Below are 24,402 nucleotides of genomic sequence, written 5' to 3' on the forward strand. Positions count from 1 at the left end.
TTAGAGGTAAAGCTTTAAGTTTATGTTTGTTTAGAATGATGTTGGCCTTGGATTTGTCATCTGTAGCTTTCACAATGTTTAGGTATGTTCCTTCTATCCCTATTTTTTCTAGTATTTCAAGCATGAGTTGATGCTATATTTTGTCAGATATTTTTTCTGCATCTATTGAGATAACCTTGTGATTCATGTCTTTTAAGTCTATTGATGTGATTAATTGTGTTTATTGATTACTGTATGCTGACTCAAACTTGCATCCCTGGAATGAAACCTACTTGATCATGGGGTACTATCTTTATAAATGTGTTTTTGTATGTGGCTTGTCAATATTTTATGAAGAATTTTTGCCTCTGTGTTCATCAAGTATATTGTTTTGAAGTTGTCTTTATTTAATGTTTTTGTTTGGTTTCGGTATCATTGTGATAATAGCTTTATTATAGAATGTGTTTGGAAGATTTCTCTTTTCTATTTCATGAAATATTTTGAGATGAATTTCTATTAGTTCTTCTCTAAAGGTCTGGTAGAACTCCTCTGAGAATCCACTCAGTTGTGGGCTTTTCTTTGATGACAGACTTTTGATGGTTGCTTCAATTTCCTTACTGGTGAAATTTTTCTGTATAAATTATCTGTATCCTTCTGGTTCAATTTGGATAGGTCATATGTCTCTAGGAATTTTTCAACATCTTCAGGATTTTCTAGCCTATTGGCATATAAATTTTCAAAATATTTTCTGATTATCTTCTGTATTTCAGTATTGTCTATGGTGATACTTCCTTTTTTCTTACAGATTTTAACAATTTGAGTTTTTTCCTCTCTTCATTTTGGTTAGCTTGGCTAAGGGTTTATCAATTTTGGTAATTCTTTCAATGTACCAACTTTTTTTTCAATTTTTTAAAAAAATCTCAATGTCATTGATTTCAGCTCTGATTTTTATTGTCTTCTGATTTTGGTGTTGGTATATTCTTCTTTTTCAAAGACCTTGAGATGTAATGTTTGATTATTTGGTATCTTTGTATTTTTTTAGTGAATTAGCTCAGTGCTGTGATCTTTTCTCTTAGAACTGCCTTCATAGTGTCCCAGAGATTTTAATATATTGTATCTCTATTGTCATTTGCTTCTATATTATTTCTTAATTTCACTCCTGATTTCTTCTGCTGTCCAGTCATATTCAGTAATGAATTACTTAGTCTCCAGGTGTTAGAGTAGTTTTGTTTTTTATTTTATCATTAATTTCTAATTTTATTCTATTATGATCTGATAGAATGCAGAGTATTTTCTGTATTTTTTGTATTTGATAAGAGTTGCTTTGTGGCCTATGATATGGTGTATTTTAAAAAATGTTCCATGTGCTGATGAGAAGAAAGTGTATTTAATCATTGACGGATGAAATATTCTCTGTATACCTGTTAAGTCTAAATTATTAATTGTATTTTTCTGTTCTATACCTTCTTAAATTTTTGTTTAGAAGATCTATCTTATCCATTAATGAAAGGGGCATGTTAAAGTCACCATGACCTATTTGATTCTTGATATCGAGAAGGGTTTATTTGATGTACATAGATGCTCTATTGTTTGGGGCATTAATATTTTGTTATTTTCTGTTGTTGTATGATTGTCTTAAGCAGTTTGAAGTGAACTTCTTTATTTCTTCTAATTAACTTTGGCTTGAAGTCTGTTTACCTGATAGGAGAATAGACAATTCTGCTTGTTCCAGGAATGGTGGTTCGAGCCTGTAATCCCAGTGGATCAGGAGGCTGAGGTAAGAGGATTATAGCCTCAGCAATTTAGTGTGGCCCTAAGCAACTTAGTGAGACCCTGTTTCAAAATTAAAAACATATAAAAGGGCTCAGGATGTGGCTCAGTGATTAAGCACCCTTGGGTTCAATCCTGGGTAATGAGGAGCAAAAACCGATATCCCTGTTTTTTTAGGAGATACATATGAGTGATATTTTTTCCCATCTTATCACCTTTAGTCTTTGCATGTCTTTGCTTATGAGCTGAGTCTCTTGGAGACAGCATATTGTTGGGTCTTGTTTTTTAATCCAGTTTGCCAGCCTATGTCTTTTGATTAACAAGTTTAGTCATTAACATACAGTGTTATTATTCAGAGATGATTTTCATTTACTGTCATTTTGATTTATTTCTAGTTTTTAAGTTGAATTAGATTTCACTTTGCTTGACTGTTATTCTAATTTGGTTTCTCCCTCTGCTGTTTCGTATTTTAATTTTTTCTTTATGAAATATTCTATTGTATGTTTTGTAGTGTGGGCTTTCTACTTGTTAATTCTTTTAACTTTTGTTTATTGTGGAAGGATTTTATTTCATCTTCAATTCTGTAGCTTAATTTTGCAGGATATCTATTCTTTGTTGGTATCAATTTTCTTTCAGTGTTTGGTGTATATTATTCTATCATTCTAGTACATTCCAGCTTTTAGGGTCTTGCTTGAAAAACTAGCTGAGATCTAGATTGGTTTACTTCTAAGTTTGACCTGTGATTTTTTTTTTTTTTCCTAGCAACTTTAAAAATCCTATCCTTATTTTGTTAGGTGTTTTCATAATGATGTGCCTTTGTTTGGGTCTGTTGTAATTTTTATACTTGGAGTCCTGTATGCCTGCATTTCATTTATCAGGTTTTGGAAAATTTTCTCATATCCTGTCAATGAAAAGATTGTGCATTCCTTTAGTGTATACTTCAAAGGCTTATCTATCCCTATGAATCTTAGATTTGTCCTTTTCATATTATCCCATATTTCTTGAAAATTTTGTTCTGGTCTCTTAACATCTTTTCTCCACAATCTACTTTATTTTCAACATCATATACTTTGCCTTTGTTGCCTAAAACTCTTTCAAGTGATCTAGTCTATTGGTGATGGTTTCAATTGAATCTTTAATTTGGTTTAACAATTCCTTTATTTCAGATTGATTCTTCTTCAGGATCTCTATCTCCTATTGAAGTGATCTTTCACCTCTTGTATTTTTCTCTCTGATATTACTCCTAATATCACTTTTATATTAACTGTGAACTTTCGAAATTCTCTGTCTTGACATTTCCTCCACTGTGGTGTTCCTGGAGTCTGTTGTTGAGGCATCATGGAGTTTTGGGGGATGGTTTGTTCTCTTTATTGTTTGTGTCTACCCATCTATCTGAATGGATCTGAAGCAACAGGTGGGTTTTTTTGAAGTTGTAGATGGGCACAATATCTTTATTTTTATTTGGTACTGAGGATTGAACCCAGTACCTCACACATGTGAGGCAAGTGCTCTACCACTGAGCCACAACTCCAATCGCACAGCAGAGTTTTTATCCTATGAATTTATAGTGTTTATAGGAATCTTGATGAAAAATTAAGGAGTCATTTCCATTGCAGTGGGCATAAATATTAATGATAATATATGCTCACTGTCTGTACTCAACTTTCTTATTATTTACATTTTTTCTTGAGATATGCACAGGACAAAAGAGTAGGGCCGTCCATTGTCAACTACTTTCTTTTATTGTGTTGCTCACCAAGATTCTAGTTGGAGTTCAAAAACGTCTGCTTTTCTTCTCAGTAGTAAGATGAAGTTTGGCATGGGAAACACTGTCAACTACTGTCCAGGGTGAAGCTGCAGCTAGATTCTGTGAGATGAGTTTGTGTAGATGGAGGTCTTGTATTTAGTGAGGTCCCACGTACTTTATTGCACAGCTAGTCATCTGAAGATATTAAATCAGTGTACCTTTAGAGCTCATCAGATGCCTAACTATCCTGGGAGCATGTACCCCAGGAGTCTTCCCAGGCATCCACTAGTAACACAGGGGAGCCAGTCCCCTGTTGCTTCTATTGCTTGCAAGTACCCCTCTTCATGGCTTCTCGGCATCTTTTCCCAGGGGCAATCACATCTGCCAATTCAGTTTCCACTCCCACCACAGCTGGTCTTGTATCCTTCCTAGCTTCTTGGGGTTGGTCTACCAGTGCAGATGCACCCATCCATTCAAATTTCCAGTCTACTGTAATTGGTCCTGCGAGATACTGAACTGAAAGGGGGAAAGGAGTCAGATTCTCCCTGGATTCTCCAACTTGTATTCCCCCCCAGAGCAATATACTCTCCATGACAAAATTTCTCTGGATTTTGCCAGACTCATACTAGGTCTTGTGGATGATATCTGCCTGTCCTCTGTATGGGAGCTGTTACTGTTTTCTTGGATCTGAGTTTTTGATTTCTGTGTTTGCTGGCCCTGTGGTTGGCTCCAAATGGCTCCTGCCTTGGGTCTACCTGACTAATTGTTCATCACAGGGAATCATTTATGTACCAATTTATTGTGTCCAATAGCCTCTGGATCAGCCTAGGGCAGGGTGCCCCTCTGATCTGAAAGTTGTATTTCTCAATTTTTTCCATTCAGTTTTCCGCAGTTCCACTGTGCCTGACAGCAGCCCAGTACTATTTTTGTCCCATTTTCTTGTTTAATATACCCCCGAATTTTAAGTCTCTAAGGTACTCTGGATGTCTAGTATTGAGTGTTAGTGAAATCTCTCTTTTACACACCTCACAGAGAAGAAGTATCCCTGCTGGTTGGATGTTTGGTTGCTGAGCTATAAGAAAAGCTATTTCTTCTTGTTCTAACTCAATATTTAAGGAGAGATAGATATCTGGAGTTAGAGACATCGTGCAAGTATTAACTGGATAAAATAAAACAGGATACCTGTAGAAGAAAGGAGATGACTTTCTTGCATTGGTAGAACCTCAAATGTGTATTGATGCCAGAATATGAAGGCCTTGGAAGCCTCAAATGTAGGGGGAGTGCATACTCTCTTACAGCTCCTCCCTCCCTCCCTCCCTCCCTTCCTTCCTTCCTTCCTTCCTTCCTATTCCCTATAATGAGAAATTAGGGGAACAATATAGCAGCCTTAGCAAAAGAGATAATATACTTCCTATCAAGGCTTTCCCTGCTTTTTTTCTTTTCAAACAAAGCCATTGTTGGTTAGGAGAGCTGCTGCAATTACCAGGTCACTTGTCAAACCCCTTTGCAGCTGGGAAATGAGAACAGGAAAAACGAGCAAACACTCAGTCTTTGAGGAAGGGGCAGGACTATATACCAAGATCAGACTATGTCGGAGAGGGGAGAATGACCACTGAGAAGGCCAGAACACATGAGGCTTAGGGTCATAATGCTGACCTAAGATAATATGAATCAGAAGATAAAAGAAAAACCTCCCCTATGGCTTATTCCTTTGTTGCCAACATAACAACTGTTTAGTAATAATTGCAAAAGAGACCGTCTCTGAGTACAAATGGAAAACTTAAGACTGAGTGTGGAGCTGTTATGAGGACAACAAAAGATATTTGACAGCTACCTACCCCAAAGAACAAGTGTCATTATATAATTTGAAGCCTGTGCTATACCTAGCTCACCTTTTTAATACATCAATTCAAATCTTGTGCTAAAGTCATATCAGAAGGAAATCTGTGTCAGTTTCCAAGCAATAAAGAATACCTTTTATTATATACCTCATGATTATAATATACAAGAACTTCAACCAAAAGTTTCAAAGCACAGTAATCAAGAGACAATTAGAACTCGAAACAAACAGAATTGAATCAACTGAGGAACTGTTTCATAATGATTGCTAAATAAAATAAGTTCAATAAAGGGCTCTAATGTAAAAGCTGGCAACATAAAAAATGGCATGGTTAATTTCAGCAGGGAGGTGAATACTGTCTCTGAACCAAAGGGAAGTCCTTGAAATGGAAAACATAGTAAAGGAAATGGTAAATGCTAGCAATACAAAGATTGTGGGAAGCCTTTGTTTGATCCTTGATTTCTTAGTGTTGAAGAGTCATAGTTTAGAAATACCTTTTGAATGTGAGGAATGTGGGAAATTCTTTAGGTATTCTTCTGTATCTTTGTCCACAGAGAGGAACACATACTGGGTTAGACCTTATATATGTAATAAACGTGAGCAGACCATGACTCGTCCAAATGAATTCATGATATTCCCTTACAAACTCTGTTCTGCCTGCTCTATCTCAATGAATGTACCAAACTGTACCTAGTTATATAAGCTGGAAATTTAGGAATTATTATTGACATCTATTCATAACCCCTCATACCTGGTTAGACACCAGATTTATCTCCTAAATACCTGAACATCTTTCTTTCACTTTCCTTTCTTTTTTACCATTATTTCGTTAAAGCTCCTTTAATTCTTTTCGTAGGTGGGATTTGTTTTTTATCATATTATATATAGAAAGCTCAGTGGGTTTTAATTAACTTTCTAGATATATTTTGGTAGACTATTTAAAATAGAAAGCATATGTTTTTGGAGGAGGAATGAGGATTGGGGATAAAGAGTTTAAAGAGAGGATATCTCAAAGAGTTGGCAATCATCCTTCAGTGAACTGAGAGGCTTCCCCAACAGACAATATTAGCCATTTCATTATGAATGCTTTATTATTTTGAACAATAGCTAAGACCCAAAATTTAGTGGCTTTAAAAAGAAGGAAGCATATTAACCTTACCTAACAGTCCTGAGTGCTGATAAAGCTACTCAAGATATCCTTTGTCTCTTCTCTGTTATTCCTCTACTATTTCCTACAGTTATGCTACCTTGTCTGGAATATGGGTGTAACTGGTCCTCAACTATGTCAGTATAGAAAGTGAAAGTAAACATATGCAGCAGATTAACTATGATTTTTGAATCTAATAATAAAATATTGGGGCTTGTGTTTTTAGTATTTTTTGCTTCATTTTTATAGGAACATTTTAATTGTCTTACAAAAGTATTGGTCTGTGACTGGAAATTTTTAAAAAATTATCCTTCACCAAAGACCTTCCTAGTTTCCTATCCCTCCTCCTCTTCCTATGATTGTAAAGAACTTAAGAGTATAAAAGCCATTTGTAGCCTATAGGCCAAAGAAACAGAGATCATTGACCTGATTTAGCTGTTACTATTGACTGCTATTCTAGTCCATGGAAAAGAAACCTAATGGAAGGATTCAAGGATTTTGTTTGTTTGTTTTGAGTTTTTATTGTTTCTTTAAACTCATATATGCAGGGCTGCTTGTAGTCACAAAGGACCTGTAAAATATAGTCTGTAGCTGGGTTGCCATATGCCCAGCGTGAAGGAGGAAATAGATTTGGAGCAACAGTATTGTGAAATACTTAAGGTTCACAAAATACAGATGCTTATATTTAGGCATCCACTGTCAATCAAGTTAGTTCTTACATGGACAATGCTAGCCAGGCTGTTCTAGGGTGAGTAACAGCAGGAATATATTTTTATGCTTATGGAGTATGGTATTTATCTGTCTTCTAAAAAATCAGTTATTGGGGTTGGGGTTGGGGTTGTGGCTCAGTGGTAGAGCACTTGCCCAGCATATGTGAAGCACTGGGTTTGATTATCAGCACAGCATATAAATAAATGAATAAAATAAAGGTGCATCAACACCTTAAAAAATATTTAAAAAATAAAAAAAATCAGTTATTGCATAAAATCCGATGGAGACATTGAAAGTTGTTTTACAAAACAGTATTAAAACATATATTTTATTCAAGTTATAAAATATATATCAAATATGTTAATGTTTGTAGAAATCTATCAGAATACTGGCAATAGTAGAATTGTCTGCCTTTTTATTTTTCATACAAATATTTGAAAATTTCTACAATGTTTCATAATTTTATCACTTTATATTTGTTTCATAATGTTGTTAATAACTTTTAATTAGTCAATTTTCTTTCTTTACCATAAACAGCTATGTAAAGATTTATAGAGTTATTTAGAACAGTTAAATGTTTTAAGTAAAGGAAATATCCACTGATAGAAGATGGTTAATAATTATAGAATGTTCATCAATTACTATGTTAGGTAGCCATTTAAAATTTCATTAAAATTTTTTTAAATAATAAAAGAAATGCTTCTATGTATAATATGAGGAAATAATGGAACACAAAACTTGTTTTTATATATAATATATATGAATGATACATGATTTATGTTTTATAAGAAAATAACAAAAGGGAAGTATTTTCCCCCTTGTAATTATATGATGAATTGTTTTTCCTCTTTTTTTTCAGTGTTGTTTTTGTCTTAATAATTTATCTTAATTTGATGCAATTCTTAATAAAGTTCCACTGACATTCTTCATAGAAATAGGAAAAGCAATAGTGAAATTCATTTGGAAAAATAAGAAGCCCAGAATAGCCAAAGCAACCCTTAGTGAGAATAGTAAAGCAGGAGGCTTCACAGTACCAGACCTTAAATTACACCAGAGAGCTATAGTAACAAAAAAGGCATGGTATTATCACCAAAACAGACATGAAGACCAGTGGTACAAAATAGAAGACACAGAGACAAATGCACATAAATACAGTTATCTTATGCTAGACAAAGACAACATAAACATACATGGTAGAAAAGATGGCGTGTTCAACAAATGGTGCTGGCAAAACTGGAAATTCTTAGATAGCAAAATTAAATTAAACCCCTCAGTTCAGAGAGGATCAAGGATCCAGGTATTAGACCCTGCACATACTAGAAGAAAAAGTAGCCCTAAATCTATATTATGTCTGCTCAAGAACTGAATTTCTCAACCAGACTCCTAAAGCACAAAAACTAAAATAAAAAATCAACAAATAGGATGTTATCAAACTACACCGCTTCTTCACAGCAAAGGAAACAATCAAGAATGTGAAGAGAGAGCCTAAAAAAATGGGACAAAATCTTTGCCATCTGCCCCTTAGAGCATTGATCTCCAGGATATATAAAGAACTCAAAACTTCACTAAAAAAACAAATAACCCAATCAATAAATGGGCAATGGAACTATCAGGCACTTCACAGAAGAAATATGATCAGTTAACAAATATATGAAAAAATGTTCAACACCTCTAGCAATTAGAGAAATGCAAATTAAAACTACAATGAGAATTCTATCTCAACTTCAGTCAGAATGGCAATTATGAAGAATACAAGTAACAATAAATGTTGGCGAGGATGTAGGTTAAAAGGTACATTCATTTATTGTTGGTGTGACTGCAAATTGGTGCAACCACTCTGTAAAACAGTATGGAGATTTCTCAGAAAAATTAGAATGGAACCACCATTTGACCCAGTCATCTCACTCCTCAGCATATACTGAAAGGACTTAAAATCAGCATGCTACAGTGACATGGCCACATTAATGTTTATAGCAGCTCAACTTATGATAGCTAAACTCTGGAACCAACCTACCTGGGCAACCTAGGTGCCCTTCAACATAATGAATGGATAAAGAAACTGGTACATAGATAGAATGGAATTTTCTTCGACCATTCAGAAGAATGAAATTATGGCATTTGCTGGTAAATGGATGAAACTGGAGAATATCATGCTAACTGAAATAATTCAAAACCAAAAGCCAGATGTTATCCAAATGATATACAGTGGTAATTCACAATAACTGGAGGGTGGGGGGAAATAGAAACTCACAAAATTAGAGAAAGGGGGATGAGAGGAATAGTGGGGGTATAGGAATAGGGAAAACGGTAGAATGAATTGAACATAACTTTCCTATGTTCATGTATGAATTCATGATCAGTGTAACTTCACGTTATGTACAACCAGAAGAATGGAAAGTTATAGTCCATGTATGTATGTCAAAATATACTGTTATGAATATCTAAAAAGAACAAATTTTTAAAATAATAATTTATCATGTACATAGATATTTTTTTCCTTTTTTTTTATTATTTAGACATGAAGTATCCTCAACAAGCTCATATATGAGACCATGCAAGGATTTTTAGAGGTGAAATGATTATGAGAGCCTTTATCTAAATAATTAATTAATACACTGATATTGATTAACCTGGCTGTAACATTAGGTAGGAGCAATGTGCCTGGAGGAGGAAGACACTGGGAGTGTGACTTTGGGTTATATACTTTGTCCCTGGTGAGTGTACACATACACACACACACACACACACACACACACACACACACTCTTCCTCTTATCTTTTAGAGCCCTCAAGTAGCTTTCTTTAAATTTTGTTTTTGTGTTTTACCCAGAATTTTTAATTATATTCAGTGGAAGAGATAGACTATAGCTGTGCTTCACTGAATATGGAGCTACAATTCCTATTAGTAATGAGCAATGTGCTCTTTTACCGTAACTTTTATTTATTTTTTGTAGTTTAGGGTCATTCTTATTCAAAAACCAACTTAATTTCTCACATGTATAGAGTGCTGTTTATTGAAATAAATAAAATTAATATCGTGTTTATTGTGTATGGGAATAATATATTAGAAACAAATATTTTTCCCACCATAGTGATAATTTCACACTCTATCCTATTTAAAATATCCTAGACAGAAGAAAGCAGTTGTCTCAGCCTTTGATTCAGCTGTGCTTTCCTCCTGCCCACTTCAGTCTAGTCTTCATATAGCAGCCAGAATGGCTTTTTCTAAACATAAATTATTTCATCATTTTAATATTTTCTGGTGGCTTTTCATTTTACTTAGAAAACCCAGTCTTCCTCCCTTATAAAACCTTGAATCTGTAACTATGCCCTGTCTGGCAGCCCTCATCTACTCCTGTACCTCCATCCTTCAGACACATGACTTTATTTTCTAAATGCCAGCCTCTATTGTAAAACTTTTGCATGTTATGTCCTTTACCCTACACATTCAAATGACTTGTTTTCTTATTACTAGAATCGAAAATCGGATATTACTATTCGTGAATACCCTTCCTTAGATAGTGAATGTCACATTATTAAGCTATATTTTTATAACAGATAATTATCTGACTCTATCCTATTGTTTAGGAATTTATTTTCTTACGATTTTTTCAACCTGTCCTTTCTCTTCATTCTGTTTTCTTCACTGTGGTACTTCCAATTCCTAGAACTGGCACTGTTTGCCAGGCATAGAGTGGAGAGTAAATATTCATTGAGCAAAGGAATGAAATTTTAACAGTAGACCCTCCACCTTCTGAATATAGCCCTCATTCCTCTAAGAAGTATTTTAAAAAAATTTTTTTTTCTCTCTTTTCTCCTCTCCCTTCCCTTAAAAGTTAGGGAGACTGTATTATCTTTTCTTCCTCTAGTTAATTGCTCTTGAACACACCCTCTACAGGAAGGAGATGCCTGCTGAGGATCTGGGAAGTGAACATCTCCCAAATTAACAAGTGAATCCTAAACATGCCATCAGGGCTCCCAGAGCATACTTGGAATGTAACCCTTGAAGAGTTCCTTTAAAACCTCCTGTCCTTCCTGATGTAGAGAGTCACAGGCTTTGGGATAGGAGTCGCTGTGTTTCTCCTTTGCTAGCAAAGCAATAAACTTTCCTAGTCCTTTTTCTCAAAAAATCACATCCTCATTATTAAATTGGCATTGAGGATAAGGACCAAGAGCATTCAGTTGCAAATTGTGATTGAAATATTAGGGTTTTTAAAGTGGCTAATTCCCATACTGCACATAGTATGATAATCAGTATCAATATCCATAGCTGTTTTGTCATCAATACTTACTTAGTCTCTCTCAGTCTACTCCTGTCAATTATTTCACCCTGAAGTTCAAGTGGTCATTTAAAAACTGCAAATCTTTGGTAGTACTTTTGCTTAAAACTCTGTCACAGACATCTTGTTCATCCTGAAATAAAGGCCAAGATTTTTAATAGACATTCACAGAATCTTGGCCCATACTGATCACTAGTGGAATTCTCTTTATGCTTTTTGTGGCAAGTGACCCCTTCTTCAAACTTGGATGTCAGGGATAAGTTTTGAGCTTTTGCTTATTGTAACACCAGCACTAGAATATTGTAAAGAATTCTAGAAAAGTTGTCACATGTTCCAGGTATATGACTAAAAGCTGGAAATAAAAAAATGTATGTTAATTATGGCCCATATACAATTTGTTTACATAACTAATAATTTCCTGGTTTGGAGAAAGTGCTCAATAAATGATAACTACGTTGATATTTTTATACTCCACAAAGAATGTTTAGTTTTGTGCAGCTTGCCCATTTCCTAGCAGGTTAACAGTGTAGCCATTATTTCTTACGTTTTCTATTTAGGTTAAAAGATCATCTCTTAATAATTATGAATTATCATGAAATGGAAAATACCAGCCAGTTTATAAAATTAAAATTCTTTCTTTGAAAACCATACCTTAATACAATAGTTTTTAAATGTGATTGCAAATATAATTTGCAAAATAAAACATTTTTGTATGAATCAAAATACTTCTGGAGTGTTCTTACAGGAATTGATTTTTTTTAATTCTTATTTTGTATTTAAGGATTTTTGATTATTTTAATGTGATTTTTAGTAAACTTTTTTAAGACTAAAGATATGTTTAAAAATACTTAACTTTTTGTTGTTTATCTAAGCTTTAGAATTTTATTATTGAATTGCTTGTTATCCCTTTAAGTAAATCTTTGGAGATGATCCTGGGCAACACAAGGAAAGACCCTGTTCAAAACAAAGAAGCCAACAAAACACCCAAAAGAAGTTATTCACTGTGCTCCCATTTAAAAGACACAGATTGGATTAATTACCATGGTTCATGAATGGTAATTTATAACCTACAAATAGTTCCCAGTTGAATTTTCAAGCACCACATAAGGGAGATACCTAATGTTAACTGTAAGGTAAGTACTTCAATTAATCTGAAAGACCCCAGCCCCATAACCTAAGGCTTGATTATGAAAAGTAGAAAGTATGCAGTAAACAGGTGAGCTCACCACATGACCTGTTAGAAAGGGCACCCTGTCCACATCACAGGACATGCTTGAGCAAACTGGGATCATAAGCGGGAACAGGGAGGAAACAAAATGTAAACCTATGAGATTAATGAGTTTTTCGGGAACCTATAGTGAAAAATAAGTTTATCACAGTGAAAAACAAGTTTACCCTTTAAGTGACATGTATGCTGGATTCAAAAACACCTGTTATTGTGCTAGGTGGAAAACAACTCCTTTTTCCCTATAAAAGATCTGTACCCCAAAGCCCGGTGTGCCAGTTCACCAAAGCTTCGGCTGAGGTTTTGCTGTGCACCCGCAGGCGCCTGTGTATTAATAAACTTGCCTCTTGCTTTTGCAGCCAGTGTGACGCTAGTTCTTTTGGACTGGGGATTTGAGGGTCTGGGGGTCTTTCAAATCAATGCCTTTACATTTTATGAAGTAAAATGATGTGCTGCTGAGCATGGATAAAACCCTGTGTTCTACCCCAGTACTGCATAAAAAATAAATTCTAACCCTGCTGTTAAATTACCTGTTCAGTAACTTAAAAGATGAATGCTCTTTGTGGAGTATAAAAAAATCAAAGTAGTTATCATTCATTGTGCACTTTCTCCAAATTAAGAAATTATTAGTTATGTACACAAACTGAATATGGGTCATAATTTTGTGAGCTAATTGTGATCCAACAATTTCACCTCTTTATGTAATAAATGTGGATGATATGACTCAGATTACTTTTGTCTGGGAATTCTGTTTTCTTGATTGATGGTTGGTCTTTGGTATTTTTTGAGACATTAAGCTGCTTTAATTCCATCAAGGACCTAGAAGAGTGCCAGTCGTAACAAAAATACACATTTCAGTTGTGTGCCATTACATGTTAAATTAAATAGCATAGTTCTACTTGTGTCTTTGAATTTAGTTCTTGTTTTTATTTAGTTACAGAATCATTAATGAATTCTTAGTTTGGTTTTTTCTGTTATTCTGATGTATGTATAATGTTGTCAATCTCTTTTTCATTTTTATGAAAAAATACCTGAGGTCAGATGCTTTACAAAGGAAAAAGGCTCAGTTTAGTTCAGTTTTGGAAAATAAAAAACTGAGTGTCTACATTGACTAGGCCTGTAGTGACAGCATCAATGTAATGCAAGTATGAAAGGGAGACATCCTGTGCAACAGGAAGCCAGGGAATGGAAAGTTTGTGGTCTTGCACTTTTATAGCAAGCAACTCCTCTCATGAGAACTAACTTGGATCCCACAAGAGACCCTAGTCTGTTAATCCCTTCTGAGGCCTAACAATCTCCCACTATGTTCCACCTCTTAAGGATCCTATCGCCTCTTAACATTGCCCTATTGTTGACTAGGTTTCCAACACCTGGAACTTTAGGAGGGACAAGCAATTTCCAAATAATAATAAATCTTGTCGCATGTGTTAGTTTAAGTTCATTACTAGATTAACTTTATATACATTTTATAAATCCCAAGAAACATTTACATATATTAAAGTTATGAATTTGATGGCTTTATTTTTCAAGCCTATGATTTTGTTTAAATTTATTGCCTCTCCCTTTTTCTTTATATCACATTTAATGTTTAGTGTGATCAATGTCAGGAAGGATGCAGAAATCTATGTACTGCATTTGTATAATTTATAATATATTTTGGTCAATTAAAATGTTTATTAGAAATAATGCTTTTTAATTAGTAAGAAAAAAAGTTGCTTTTTTTTTACTTTTTAAGTTATTATTAGTATATTCTCCTTATAGAGAATAATCTTTTATTCTGTTGGAATTAACATTATACATATACCAACTAAATTGTGAAAAATGATAGCAAAATTTTACTCAGGATTTACATTTTGCATGTAAGACACTAAGCACTTCATATATACTTATAACTATATGATATGTTAAAGAGTTATTGTCTACATTTTATAGATGAGGAAATTTGAGATACTGAGCATTTAAGTAATAGAATGAGTAGCATATATCAAAGTCCGTTTAGCCTTATCTGAATAGTGATGCTATTTTCATGACTCCCTTTTATAATTTCATTAAATGAATGTGACAGGTTAGTTTCAACAATTAAGTAAAACTTTCTCCTGGGGGGGAAAAATTAGTTTAACCAAAGATCAGCAGCAAAATATTTATTCTTAAAAAGCTGTGAGAAATAAAAAGTTAATTTGTTTTCAGAGTATAGTATTTACCCTTAATTGCATCCAATTGTAGCCATTTTAATTACAGCCCTTCCCTTTGCCCACCCCAGTTTTTAAATTGGCTAATTACATAGATGGTAACTTTGAACTCCGCCATTCAGGGCAAGGGGAGCTCTGTGTTATGAATAAAAACAGACACACTGCTCAGGTGTTCTTGCTAGCCAGATTAGGTAGCATGCCCTTCTGGCAGAAGGAAAGTTTGCCTTGCCCACTCATTTCTGAGCTTTGTTTGATGTCTTGTGGCATCTTGGTATTTCTAACAAAGCTAAAACCAATTTGTGTTTATATAGACCCCTGTCCCCATAGTCCTTTATATGGCTGTCCATCAGTTTAGTCATCTGTCTCCAGATAAATTTTTGAATTAATTATATTTAGGAATTTCCCACTTTTCTTCTATTAATGATTCCTAGCTTCATTTCCTATGGTTCAGTGAAGATAATTAGTAGTATTTCAGTCCTTTAAAATATATCAACATTTATTTTAAGCCTGATATGTGGTCTGTTGTGGAGAATCTTCCATGTTTCGTGGAGACATTTGTATCTTCTACTGTATAGAGTGTTCTGCATATGTGTCTTAGGTCTGATTTGGTTCATAATGTTTTTCAGTTCTTTTATCTCCTTATTCTGCCTATATGTCTTAATCATTATTGAAAATTGAATTTTGAAGTCTCTAATTTGTCTTTTGAATTCTATCAGTATTTGCTTTGTGTATCTAGTTGTTTGAGTATATTTATAATTACTGTATCTTCTTGATGAACTAGCACTTTCGTCAATATTGAATTGTTTTCTTTGTCTCTTAATACAGGTCTTGACTTAGCTTCCATGTTGACCAATATTAGCTGAGTCATCTCATCTTTTTTGGCTTTTGGCTATTTTTGCATGGAATATGTGGGCTCTCTTTGTTTATTTGTGTCTTTGAATCTTAAGTGAGTCTTTCTTAGACCACATATATGAGATTTTTTTTAAAATCCAGTCTTCCCATGGTTGCCTTTTGATTGAAAAGTTTAATTCTCATAAATTTCATTACTGATAAGACAGAATTCTTCATGCTATTTTACTATTTTATTTCCTGTAGGTTTTATTGCTTTTTCCCCTTTTGTTTCCTCCAGTACTACTTTTTTGTGTGTGCTTTTATGTTTTGTAGTGATGATTTTGGTTTCCTATTGTGTAATTATTTTAGGCAAAATTTTTTTATTATCATACAGATTCCTTTAACATCATATATTTATACCAATGTAGTTCAGATTGATACCAGCTTAATTTTGTAGTGTACAAAATATTTTCTTTTGTACAGCTCTGTTCTCATACTCTTATTTCCATTTTTCACAAATTGCATTTATTTATACATTGTTGACCAGTAACAGATTTAGAATTCCTCTTTTATGCATTTGTCTTTGAAATTTCATTTGAAATAAGAGGATTTATAAGCCTTAAAAGTACAATAACATTCTTTTTGTTTACTCTCTTTTCTAGAAATTTTTCTTTGCAAAGCTGTTAGTTATGTCTGTTGTCTTTGTAACCTGAAGAATAGCTCTTGAAAGACACCTTTACATTTTCTTCTTAGGTGTATCTAGTATTGTTGAACTCTGCTTTTGTTTCTAGGAATATCTTAATTTTCCCCTCATTTTTGAAGAACTGTATGACAGGATAAAAAATCCTTCGTTGACGGGCTTTTTCTTCATCTCACTGTCTTTTATCCTGCAGCCTTTCTGCTGAGAAATTAGTTGTTAATCTTGTCAAGGATACTTTGTACTGAGTGGTCACTGCTCTTTTGCTTTTTTCACAATTCTTTGCTTTTAATGAATCTTGATGAGTCTATTCCACTTGGAGTTCATCAAATTTAGGAAGTTGTTAGCCATTTTCATTTCAACTGTTATTTTGGGGAAGGGTACCAGGGATTAAACTCCAGGGCACTCAACCCCTGAGTCACATCCTCAGCCTATTTTGTATTTTATTTAGAGAGTGTCTCACTGAGCTGCTTAGTGCCTGACTTTTTCTTAGGCTGGCTTGGAACTCATAATCTTCCTGAGCTGCTGGGACTACAGGCATGTGATGCGCACAGCATTTCAAATATTCTTTTACCCCTTTCTCTCTACCATTTCTGGGACTCATATCATTTATTGGTTGGTCTGTTTGTTATCACTCAAGTTTCGTAGTCTCTGATCAGTTTTTGTCTTGAGTTTTTTTCTGTTCCTCATACATAATAAGTTGTTCTATGTTCAAACTTGCCAACAATGTGATCTGTCTCCTAACCCCTGTTTTTGACACCTCTCGTGAATGTTCATTTCAATTATTTTTCAACTCCAGAATTTGTTTTCCTTTATAATTTCTGCTTCTTTATCTATGTTGTTATTTTATTCATATTGTTTTTCTTGTTTCTGTTCATTGCCTGTGTTTTTAAAAAATATTTATTTTGTACGTATAGGTGGACACAATGTCTTTATTTTATATTTATGTGATGCTGAGGATCAAACCCAGCGCCCCACGCATGCTAGGCGAGGGCTGTACCTCTGAGCCACAACCCCAGCCCTGTGTTTTCTTTTTGAACATCCTTGAGATAGTTGTGTTCAAATTGTTGTCTTGTAAATTCTATTTCTATAGTTCCTTGGGGATGATTTCAGTCAGGTTGTTTTGTTTCTCTGAATTGTTCATAGTCTTTTTTTCTTTGTATACCTTGTGCAGTTTTATTGAAAAGTTGATATTTGAATATTATAATTTGGTAACTTAGAAATCAGATTTTTCCTTCCCCAGGTTTTGCTATTTTTGATATTTTAGAAGACTAATTGTTTAGTGAATTTCCCAATCCTTGGGCATATATTTATTTTGTGTCATATGCAGTCACTGAAGTCTTTGTTTCCTAGCTTATATTCAGATAGGGTTTTGACAGAGATATCCTTAATGTCGTGGGTTATACAAAGTAACAAAGCCAAACCCTAAATCTCTTCCTATCTTTGCAAATAAGCCCTTCAACATTTGGTCAAGCTTGCACTGATCCAGAGTTTTGACAAAGTTGGTTTGATGCTTACTTTTTATTTCTGTTGGAAGAATGAGTAATTGGAATTCCATAATCTGTCATTTTGCTTTTCTTCTTGAATTTTATTTTATTCTGCTTCTTCTGGTTAAGAATTCTATTAAGGATTTGATAGGAATAAAAATGTTTTCTTGGTGTTGGGGTTGTAGCTCGGTGATAGATTACTTTCCTGGCACATGTAAGGCACTGAGTTTGATGATCCGCACCACATCACAATAAATAACAAAATAAAACAAAGGTATGGTATACATCTGCAACTTAAAAAATTTTTTTCTTAAAGTTTTCTTAAAAATGGTCAACTTGAAAATTGTTTGTTTACAGTAGTCCCTATGTATTTCTGTTTTATATCTGAGTTTTCACTATTACAAAAATAATTTGTATTATTTAGAATACTAAATATGGCCACTAAATCATTAGGATGCTATAATTAACAATAGAAGAAAGAAAATTATAAAAGTCACAAATTTCTGGTATTGACTTTAGCACTAATTCTTAGATCCCATGGGCATTCCTGTATTTTTAGCACAAATAATTAGCATAAGGAAGCTGATAATTACCCTGATATATGAAATGATGTAATAATCTTTAATGGCTCCTGTGTATATGGATGATGATAAGACACTACCCTTTGTCTTTACTATATCAACGTGTGAATATACTTTATTTATAGATTTTTTTAAAAATGTACCTTTTAAGGGGTTTTAAATTGAATGAAAACATTTCAGTAGTGTATTGTAATTCATTTAAAAGGCACAAATATTTCAAGTGCTTACTAAACCCATAGATTTGTTTTCATCTTGGTTTGAACCAAGTCATTCTCTCCCCAACCCCATTGCTACTAAATATCATACAACTGTGTTGTCGATTGAATAATAATTCAGAGACTAAGACTTTTTATATGTATGCCTTTCAGAATTCATACCTAGTGTGATGTGATACTTTCATTCAGTGTTTTCAGATGTAAATTGAAGGCACATTTGAGTAGGTGTGCTTATTCAGAGTGTTATTCTGCCTCTTTTTAACTTAACCTAGTTTAAAATCACTGGTTCTCCTTTCATGAAGCAGACAGATGTTTGTGCATAAAACAGTACTACAGAAATCTATTGTAAACCTACCTTCATTTAGCATGACTTCAACAATGCATAGATAGAACTGATTTAGCTAAACATAACTGCAGTTAAAGCTAAAAGAGTCTAGATTCCATTATACTTTTTTGAAATTTAAGTCACAATTGTACACTATAGATTTAATAAATTAGATACATATGCTACACATTACTGTTGAAAAATACTAGCCTTTTGTATCTTAATTTAATGCAAGTAACAGTATTTTTTTAAATCCGCCAACTTATTTTAATAAGTGTGAATGTTATGCATTCATTTTTCGAAGTTGTGTGCTAATTAATGAAACATCGATGTTATATCAATTTCAAACTTCAAATTTTGTTCACAAGTAATGCTGAGTTGTTTCTGTAGATATAGAATTATTGTACATTGTTATATAGTAACAGATCTAATGCATGTTATATATTGCATATAATTTATGTATTTATTTAAAATGCATAAGTTAAATAAATGTCCAAATTATTTTACTCATTAGTTTACAGTAGGTATTGAAATACCTTTAAAAACCAAATTGTATTCTAAAAATTTACTCGATTGTTAAATTACTTTTCAAACAAGTGCAAGAAAATCTATTATTGTAAAACACATTTAGGTATTTGTGCTCTCTGATCATTTAAAGGTCTTTGTGTAAGATTACTTTAATAATGTATTTATGTGTGTGTATGGCTGGAAAACAGCCTGTACATTCTTGTTGCTGTTATGGCTACCTGACAACTTAGTTCAGGAATTAGAATAGCAACTGAAAACATCATATCAAACACTCTTGCACCCTCTGTTGTTATTTTTGGGAAACACTGCACATACATTCTTTTGGTTATATTGTTATTACACTTATTTAAGTCCCTGATAAAATCAATAGTTTATTATACTTACCTCCAAACTAGATTCAACAGTAAAGGAAAATCTGTTTATAAGTCTTAATTTTTTTATGTTGCAGCCCCCTTTTTTATATAATTTAAATGAAAAAGGAGCCTTATCTGTTTCTTTGATTTCTCCTTGTTACCAGTTTTTAACTCCATGTTTCATACAAATGAAAGTCTTTGCAGGATGTAGTACCATATTTGTACAGTTTTCCAGAATTACAGATTCTGTCTGTTCTTTTGTAAACCTTTCAATAGTGAGTTTGCTTCCAAAAGAAGAGTCTGAAATCGTCCATACTAAAATTAAGAATTTATAACTGTACGGAACAGATGTTTTCATAAACATTTGCTATAATTAATTTCAACTAGAGGATTGAAGGAACAAAGCAGTTTTTCCCTCTTCAAAACTTTATTGCCTTTTTCCCATATAACAAACTCTGAAATCTTTTCTCTAATATTGTTAGTGAGTGAAATGACTGTGCTCCTTATTTGGTATGTTTTTGAGAACAAAAACTGCTTTTTTTTTTTTTAAATTACTGTCTTTTGTACCTGGAAAGTTATGTTTAATGTGGCATTTTATTTGATTTACAGTTATAAACTGAAAGAAACCTTTGTACTATCTTATGGTAATAAAACCTGTTTTTTAAAAAAAGCTTCTTATTTGAATGATTTTATATATGATCTGATAAATCAGCTTAAAGGAAAAATATTCTGTCAGTAGGATTTTATGTATTTAAATAATTTAAACCTTTTAGTTTTAAGGAGAAAGAAGGCTCATATTTTAAGTGTATAATAAAGTTCTTATTCTGTTCTGGTATGGAACATTTCACAGGAAACGTCTGCAAGCTGTTAAATAACGTGTTAAAGGAAATTTTCATTTAGCAATGCAGACAAATTTTCTTTAAATCTTATTTATTTATTATAATAGTAGTAAATTTCTAAAAGAAAATTACATATGTGAGTTTATCTTACCCTTGTTTTTGAAGAATTAACAACAAATACACACCTTGACTAATCTTAAAACATATAAATTTTTGGATTATTTTCTCCTATAAATTGTCATCATTTTTGAGTGATATGATCCACCTTAGCACTTTTTCATTTAAAGAAAAAAATACCTGGAAATATATTTTGAAAAAAGAGTAGAATTAAAAGTTTAGTAAACAGGCTCAGTCCATTTCTGATCTTTTTGAACTATTTGGCATAGCAGCAAAAATATCTTGGAAAAAACCAACATTCTTGACTAATCTGTCAAATATAAAATGTGTAAAAAAAAGGTAGCTGTCATTAAAATTACATTTCAGTTTTCAGTAACTATTTAATGAGCAGCATAATTATAGAAGTATGGTACCTTAAGTACTATACTCAATAATTAAAAATAATCTCTTTAAATTGAAAGCTCCATAATTACTATTTGACTTAACTAGGACCACTGTGATGATCTCCAGTGGCACCTAAGTTTGTTCAAAGTGAATTAAAAGTATAAATTAATATTGTATAAACCATGGAATTATTAACCTTTAAATATTCTAAAAACAAATATAACCTGATGTTTGAAAGCTATATTACAGGAATTAGGAATATGAAAGTTAATCAGATTCTAGTCTTTTAAATTAATTTTTAAGAACAAATGATGTGCTTAATTGTAGTATACTATGATTTTAGAAAAATCTATAAAGCATATGTTTTAAAAATTAAACTATTAAATTTTTGTCAATAAGAATGCATATTTTACATTGGAGCATTGCTAAGCTGCTTTTTCCCAAAAAAAAAATTTTAGTAAATTTATTTGTGTTCAATAGTGTTTAAACTGACATGTATGAATTTGTTCTAAATTTGATTTTATAAATATGCTGGTTTCTTAAGTGAAAATGTTTTTCTAAATGCTATAATTGACAAATACTTTTTGGTGATTTTTTTTAATGTTTTAAATGGCTAACTTTCTAAGTTCAAAGAAACATTTGGCATAAAAAGGCATATTATAAAGTTCATATTATAAATTTACTGATGACTACCTCTGAAGCTTTTGTTTTACCTCTCTGCTTAGAAAATTCCTAGATAGCAGCAAAATATGAACAAGAAAATCTTGTAGGTCTGCCCTCTGCTCACTCTCATTTTTGGCTATACCAGTGGTCAGAATGGGTGACCTAGATACTAACAAAATAACAAAAGCATTGCCATTGCTTATAAACATTAGCTTAAAATGAAATGGTTTACAAGTTTTGGTTTTGTTTGTGATTCATAAAATGAAATGAACTATGCTTCATTTGTTCTTGTTAGCAATGACTTTGGTAGTATTACTAACCAAATCAAGAATGGTGGTGTTTATATTTGGCAATCAAATGACTTTTTTGCCTAAATGGCTCGAAATACAAAAGGTAATTGGAGAGGGATAAAGAAATATATGTTTTGTTGAGTATTGTATATCATAGAGCTGTCACACAGTAGTTTTTCAGTTGAAATATTCAATTTTGTAATCTCCATTATTTCTGTATTTTTAAATTTTTTTTCTAGGAGATTCAAATAAAAATGGAAGAAGAACAAGTTCTACCTTAGACTCTGAGGGGACTTTTAATTCATATAGGTAGGTGGTGAATACATGGATGCGTAGTTTTATAAGATAATTTATAATTTTATAGGATTATAACCTTAGAATAGAGAGGAACTAGTACTATCTGTGCTTTAAAAGTATTATTGACATGTAAATAACATTGCAGTCTGTATCTTAGACAACAGAAAACATTCTGAATTCTTGAATAAATGAACATTGCTAATATCTGTTGTTATCCTATAGGAGAAAAATTGAAATGAATATAGAGTGTAGTTCTAAGCTTCATTATAATCCATTTTTAGTTATCTTTTTCTGGTATTTCTGTTATAGTACTAAAGGCTTTCGTTTGTTTAAATTTCTCGCTAAAAGAGAATGTACTGCTCATGAGTGCCTAAGGGAGCTTAAAATGTAATTTGTGATTGAATTAAGTGCTGTTTGTTAATATCCTGTTTGGGATCTTTAGCAAACAGGACAGTTACATCTCAATTAGTAATTAAAAAAAAAAAACAGTTTAAAAATATGTAATTTAATCTTGTTTTTTAACTTTTTCTCCATAATCTGGTTTTACTGAAGTCAATCTTTATGAATTTTATTCCTTATAACAGAGAAACCCAGGAAAAAGAAAGATGAATGTTATTTTCAGTAATATTTAAAAATCCATACACTAAACCAAAATGGTGTCATAACTTGATTGTTTTCTTTTAGGAAAAAAAAGTACAGATTTATTATTAGTATATTTAAGCATTGTAGATGGCAGTGCACATTTTTGAAGAGATAACTTCAATTGGAATTAAGTGTCCTTATGATTAATTAGTTCTAATAATGTGTAACAACACTATAAAATATATTTTAAAAACCACTGTACTCTTGGAAACCCATTTGAATATTAAACTGTATCTCCTTTTCTATAATAAATATGGAATATATGCTTAGTTTATATTTTTGTTTTTATACATATTATGTTTCCTTAATTGGAACCATGTCATTTGTTAAGATTCCAGGCAGGATTTTAACATTTAGAAAAGAGCCTTATTACATAGTAGGTATTTAATAATAATGTAGTGAATGAAAAGTTTTTACAATTTGTTTATGAATTCTAGAAATGAGATGATAATTGAAACACTTGACATCTTTATTTTATGCCAATTGGGGTCTGTACAAATAATCAGTCATTTAAGTGTCAGTGATACTAGATAAAGCTTATGTTCCCATAGTGTTCTAGAAGGGTATTATCACAGCAGTAAAGCTCGTATGTTGTCATTATATTTTCACTGTACCCATCCTACCTTAAAACTATTGCAATTCTCCCAATCTTTCTTTTAGTTTGAAAATTGACATACGAAATAATAGGTAGATTCCACTCTCTTAATATGTCACAACTATTCACAACCACCACCAAGAAAGCTAAATTTAAAAAAAAATAGTTAAGCAAGTATTAATGAATTGACATGTAACTGGGGAATGTGAATATGATAATCATGGTAATGTTATTACCTGTAAATACAGTAAAAACAAAGGGGGGAAAGTAAATATTTTAAAGGAAGGAAGACTTCTAAACATGTTATACATTTTTTGGCTATTTATGTTCTACAGTTACATTTGTAGTTTAATCACATTAAATAATGGACATAACATAATGCTATATCTTCACATTAAAACTTTACCATTATCTTATAGTTCCTTTTGTCCTCGAGTAGCTTGGGGATTACTGTATTTTAGTATTATTGAATGTTAACTTTATTTTGAAAATGAACTCTTAGTGCAACTTGGAACAATAAATGATGATGCTGTTAACTAAATATTTTTAATCAATGCCTGTCACTTGTAATGCCATGATATTAATGTATTATTATAATTAAAATGGCAAGATAAAAGCTTTGGTAGTACAGTATGTAAAAATGGGCTTTTAATAGTTAATAGGCCAGTGC

The 24,402-nt window shown here is 32.5% G+C and overlaps 1 protein-coding gene across 8 annotated transcripts in view; it reads left to right on the forward strand.

The window, feature by feature from the left end:
- Positions 1-24,402, forward strand: part of TBC1D5 (TBC1 domain family member 5) — a 515,818-nt gene that overhangs the window by 233,477 nt on the left and 257,939 nt on the right. For all 8 annotated transcript variants that reach the window (XM_081287560.1, XM_081287556.1, XM_081287557.1 and 5 more), the window contains one exon: positions 22,438-22,507. In XM_081287560.1, coding sequence (XP_081143686.1) covers positions 22,438-22,507 — 70 coding nt within the window. The remainder of the gene's footprint in view (positions 1-22,437; positions 22,508-24,402) is intronic.

Source organism: Spermophilus citellus, assembly GCF_964194105.1.
Source record: "Spermophilus citellus genome assembly, chromosome: 3".
NCBI classification, from domain to species: Eukaryota; Metazoa; Chordata; class Mammalia; order Rodentia; family Sciuridae; genus Spermophilus; species Spermophilus citellus.